This window comes from Sturnira hondurensis, unplaced genomic scaffold (genome assembly GCF_014824575.4).
Source record: "Sturnira hondurensis isolate 20B ecotype Veracruz unplaced genomic scaffold, ASM1482457v3 Scaffold0016666, whole genome shotgun sequence".
NCBI classification, from domain to species: domain Eukaryota; kingdom Metazoa; phylum Chordata; class Mammalia; order Chiroptera; family Phyllostomidae; genus Sturnira; species Sturnira hondurensis.
In genome coordinates, this window is record NW_028089297.1 from 1 (window position 1) to 5,183 (window position 5,183).

At 61.1% G+C, this 5,183-nt stretch overlaps 1 protein-coding gene across 1 annotated transcript; it reads left to right on the top strand.

Annotated features, from left to right (window-relative positions):
• Positions 1 to 96: 96 nt before the first annotated feature.
• Positions 97 to 4,971, top strand: LOC119001517 (butyrophilin subfamily 3 member A2-like; the record flags this gene model as incomplete). The annotated part of the gene is made up of 5 exons (XM_037066918.1): positions 97 to 202; positions 322 to 534; positions 1,754 to 1,879; positions 4,212 to 4,344; positions 4,558 to 4,971. Coding segments are annotated over exons 2-5 (793 nt in total), but the record flags the coding sequence as incomplete, so codon positions are not given.
• Positions 4,972 to 5,183: the final 212 nt, after the last annotated feature.

The window sequence follows — 5,183 nt, forward strand, 5'->3', positions numbered from 1 at the left end:
GCTGGAGCCACCAGAGGAGAGTGAGTGACAGCCCGCGCCGGGGGCGGGGCCGCGGCCGGGTCTTCCCGGTTCTCCACGCCGGGGCCCCTCCCCCCAGGCGCGGCCCGGAAGGGGAACAGTCCGGAAAACCCCAGGGTGCGTCTCGCTGAGTCTCACCCAGTTCCCTGGACTGAGGGACGATCGGCCCCTAGGCCATCTGAAGGTGACGCGCTTTCTTCGGCATTTCCTTCTCCTGCCTTGGCTGCAGGTGACTCAGTGGGAGCCCTTGTCTTCCGGGAAGAAGCTAGAGCAGAAGAAACCCTCTAATTGCTCGTCCACTAGGGGGCGGAGTTGTACGGGAGGCGCCCTGAGCGGGACAGAACGCACTAGACCGGTCTGCGGTTCCCGCGCCGTTGGCCCGCCTGGAGGACCCACATGGGCCGCGGAGTAAGTGAAACATCCGCACCCGGCTGCACCGCTGCTCCGGAGCGGGACTGGCTCCGGTTTCTGCACGCCCCTCTCTCGACTTTGCAGCCGCGCCTGGTCCGAGCGCAGGTGGGTGCGGGGCGCACGCGGAGGGCAGACCCAGACAGCGGGGCCGGTGTCGCCCGGGGCTGGACAGCATCCTGCGTAACGTGCGAATTCTGAGCTGGGCCGGGGCGAAGGGCGGGGAAGGGGGGGACCGGCCGTTCCGCTCTGCGGCCTGCACCGGCCCAGTGGGATCCCAGAGGCTCAGGGTGCGAATTTTCCCAGCTCAGGGTCGGCCCCGCGTCCCACTCCTGCGGGACCCCAGATTCTCTACGGGAGAGGCCGGGGCCACAAGGCCGAGTTCACCTGTGGCCAGGTTCCTAACACGGCGTCCCAAGACCGGTCCGTGGGGTGCGTGCCCTGGTACATGTCAGGCTCGTGAGGCGGACCTGAGGTGGGTCCCCAGTTTTCTTGGGGAACTAGAGACTGTCCACGTTCTGCAGGGGCCTCCGTGGAGCCTGGCAGACGGAGTCCCTGAATGTACGGAAAGTGTGAGGAAGCAGAACCCTGCTCCCCTTTCCGACCAGCTCCGGGTGGGGGTGGGGGATAGCGTTGGCTGCCACCCAGAAAGTGGGGGCGGGGATGCGGGTGGGAGGAGTGTTGGCTCGCAGCCCTGGGCCCGCTGGTTTGATTGCTGGGAGAAGAGCATGGCGCGGAGACTGGGGCGGATGCGCCCCCAGGAAGTGGGGGCGGGGATGCGGGTGGGAGGAGTGTTGGCTCGCAGCCCTGGGCCCGGTGGTTGCCGAGGAAAGAGCACTGCGCGGAGACTGGGGCGGATGCGCGGGGTTTCGGTAGTTGCAGCGGTTGCCAACACCAAAGCCGCCCCTTCCGGGAATGGGCGGAGATAGTCTCTTAAGAAGCCCGGCCTTTTATTTGCTAAAAATCAACTCTAGCAGGATGGGGCGGACGCCTGTTCCTGAAGGACCTGGGCTGCCCTGCGCCCTGTCCTGGAAGCTGCAGAGCGACCCCGAGGGTAGTGGTGGGCTCAGGGGCGACCCCTCAGCACCCCTCTTCCCCCAGCTGCAGGATGTCAGGAAGAGCCAAGGGTGAGTCAGGCCCCCAGTCCCTGGGACACGTGGAGCCACGTTATCAGTCCAGAAGGTCCCAAGGAGACTGGACTAAGGGTCGGTGCTGTGCTGGGGACCAGCCCCCAGGTGCTGTGGCACCTCCTCAGGCAGAGGCCGCAGGGACCAGGTGTGGTCTGTGCCCTGGGCCCACCATCACCTGTGTGCTTCCCCCTTCACAGGCTCCCACATGTGCAGAGTCTGTGATATGGATCACGTCACGGAGTGCAGCGCGGTCGAGCCTGGGTCCCCCTTGGCCCACCCCAACTGGAAGACCACGTGCCTGCCGCCTGCCCAGTGCTGGGGGGGTGAGTGGGTGCAGGGCAGCACGGGGCCCCCGGGTTTCTGCAGCCTGCCCCGAGTGGACCCAGCTGGTAGGAATCACCCCAAGGGCAGGTGTCCTGGGAGAACAGGGTGAGGAGGCAGCAGGACCTGTGTTTACGAGGATGACATGCATCTGTGGTGAAAGGCTCCACTGGAGGTCCCCTGGTTTCAGGGCTGCTGTCCCAGAAAGGGACCCACAAGGGTTCACCCAGCACCTCTGCGTGTCCCGCAGCCTGCGAGGGAGCTCGGGTTCTGCCCCTCCAACCCAGACCACAGTCCCCTGCACTGGTCGAGGAGGGGGTGGGCGCTTAAATCTGAGCAGGGCCTCAGGCCAGTTAAAAAGGTGGCAGACTCCCCCCTGACATGTCTGCCTCAGCGACAAATAAATGCAGGGGATTTAAAATAATTACATTTTAGGATTCCTTGTCCTTCTGAGAAGGAGGCCATCGGTGTTTTGACAAGGACAGCCTGGGTGTGCGCTTGGCTTCAGGCAGCAAGGACGGTGTGACAGTGTTGCTCCTGCCGACCCTGAGCTGAGCGTGTCCCCCATGGCGTGTCCCCTTTCTCGGTTCTTATGGCCATCAGGGCGCAGACTGTCCACTCTCTGGGTGCACTTGTCCCCAGGTGCTTTCTGCTCTGTGGTGCAGTTGCAGGAGGGGCTGGTGACACCAGTTACACGTCACTGCTGTGTGGAAGGGCACGTGGTGTCCACTTCGTGTTGTGCGGCCTCACCACACTCATTTCCTCGTCCTCAGAGGTTTCCGAGCGCCCTCTATCTGCCCCACAGGCGGCATCCTGCCTTCTGCCAGCCGTGTGAGGGCTCATTCGCCCTCTCTGGTTTGTTTCTTCTTGTCTCCGTCTTGCGTGGACCAATGTTGCTAGGATCCCGGGTGCTGGTGCAGGGAGGAGGTGGGTGGCGTCTGTCCTTACCCCTGACCTCAGAGGAGGAGCTTTCAGCTTCTCACTGAGGGTGCGGTGTCTCTGTGTGTTTCAGGATCACATTTTGTTAAAGATTTATTTTTAAGAGCAATACCTAGCAGTGTAACCTGTGGGGCTAAGGATAAATTTCTTAGGGCATTTAGTGTGACACGAGTGACCGAACCAAAAACAGAAAACACAGACAAACCGGGAATTACCTTCTGGAGGGCAGGCCCCTTGTGGTCCAGGCTCCCCCACTAGGCCAGAGTTCCAGGAGCCCATCTGCATCGGTGACCAGCTGACGTTGTTGTGAGAGGCTGTGTTGGGCTTCAGTGAATTGTGTTTGACGTATGTTCCAGAGCGTTGGCCCAGTTCACGACAGGCGATTTACCTGCACACCTGCCCACCTGTGCTGAGTGTTCAGCAGTTTTTGACCAAAACCCCACATGCCCCACCCTCCCTATTCACCCAGTCTCAGCCAGAGCAACTAATTTTTCTTTCCGGCATGAAAGAGTCCCCAAAGGGAATCATCTCAACATGTAAGACGTGACTAAAACAGCAGAACCACTAAGAGGCGTCCCAGTCGCCGGGTCCAGAGAGAGTTCAGGGCCGTGGAGGGGCGTCTCCGTGGGTGTCCCCCGTCCAGGGCAGAGCATTCGAGGGTGACTGAGGGGTGAAGGTGTGAGAATAAAAGCGCAGTTTCCATGAGTAAATTCTCGTTCTGGGCCCCCCTTGTGTACATGTGGCCAGATGCCTCCACAGGTGTTCACAGTCCCAGGAAACGGAGGAGGTAATTACCATTGTGAGTTATGCAGGGTTCATGGTTTTACGTTTTATGTTTTAAAATGGTCTGTGATAGGAATGAAAAACAGGAAACATTCTCCAAAATACATGGTCATATATTCCACACTCTGGAAACTTTTAGACTCTAGACCATCCAGGTGATTTAAAGCAGAGGGTGCAAAGACCATGGGCTTCTGCCCTGGGTGACAAGGACCCTGTGGGAGGGGCTGAGCAGGAGGGAGGTGAGGGGGCAGGAGGCGCTGGCTGCTGTGCGGACCTCGGCCTGCAGGGGGCAGCAGTGGGATCAGGGGCTCAGAGCACAGGGGCCGGCCCTCCTCAGAGGTGGTGCTGGGGGCAGGCACCTGGCTGGGGCAGGGAAGTGTGGCCAGGTGGAGGGCTTCTGAGCAGGTTCGCACAGGAGAGCCCGGTGCTCCCTGCTGCCGAGGGATAAGGTACGTCCGTACATTACCGCTCCACGTTTCCTGTCTGACTTCCATGGTGGGATCCAAGGTGAAGAGACGCCCAAGGGGACATTTGCAGAGGAGGCTCTGGGGTCACCAGTGATCAGGGTGGTACCAGAGGCAGCCTCTGCATGTGGAATTCTCCCCCTTCCAGGTGGTCACTGCTCCCCAACGTCTGCTGGCCTCTCTCTGTGCACAGCAATTTAGGGTGGTGAGGTCCCTGGTCCCCCTTCTGCCTGCCCTCCCTGTCTGCCTGGTCATGGTCCAGCTGCTCAGCCCCTGCTCAGGTAGGACCTGCCCTGTGTCTGTGTCTGAATCCCTTACCTTTGGGCCCAGCCAGAACCCGGGACTCTACCCACCCCTGCAGGGCCGGTCCACATGGCACCTGTGTTAGGACTGAGTTCCCGTCTAGGTGTCTGTCACCTCGCCCTCCCTGCCCGGGGCACCCCCTGGCCCTCTGGCCCTGCTCACCCTGACGGAGCCCCCCTTCTGATGACCAGCTGAGTTTGCTGTGCTTGGACCCCCTGAGCCCATCCTGGTCATGGTGGGTGAAGACGCACACCTGCCCTGTCACCTGTTCCCAAAGATGAATGCTGAGACCATGAACTTTATGTGGGAGCGACCCAGCCTCAGGCAGGTAGTGCACAGGTACGTACATGGGCAGGAGGACACACCGGCTGAGGAGTATCGAGGGAGAACTTCGGTGTTAAGAGAGGACGTCACTGCGGGAAAGGCTGCTCTGCAGATTCGCAATGTCAGTGCCTCGGACAACGGGACCTACCTGTGTTATTTCCAAGACAGAGACTTCTCTGCAAAAGCCCAGGTGGAGCTGCAGGTGGCAGGTGAGTCCCAGGTTTGTTCTGGGCTCCTCCCTGTGGGCCAGGGGCCGAGGCTGCAAACCAACCCCAGAGCAGGTGCGGCTGCTCACCAGCAACGGCCCCCCTGTCCCCATTTCTGCGCCTCTGAGGCCTGTGACAGACCCAGGTGTCCCCCAGGGTGACTTCCTCCTGCATCCAGTACAGAGTCCCTGGTGCCACCCCCCAGTCTCAGCAGGGGAAAGGTCGGGGACGGGAAGGATGAGGACACCTCCCCGCAGTGGGAGGCACATGGGTGTTTGGGTTCAGTG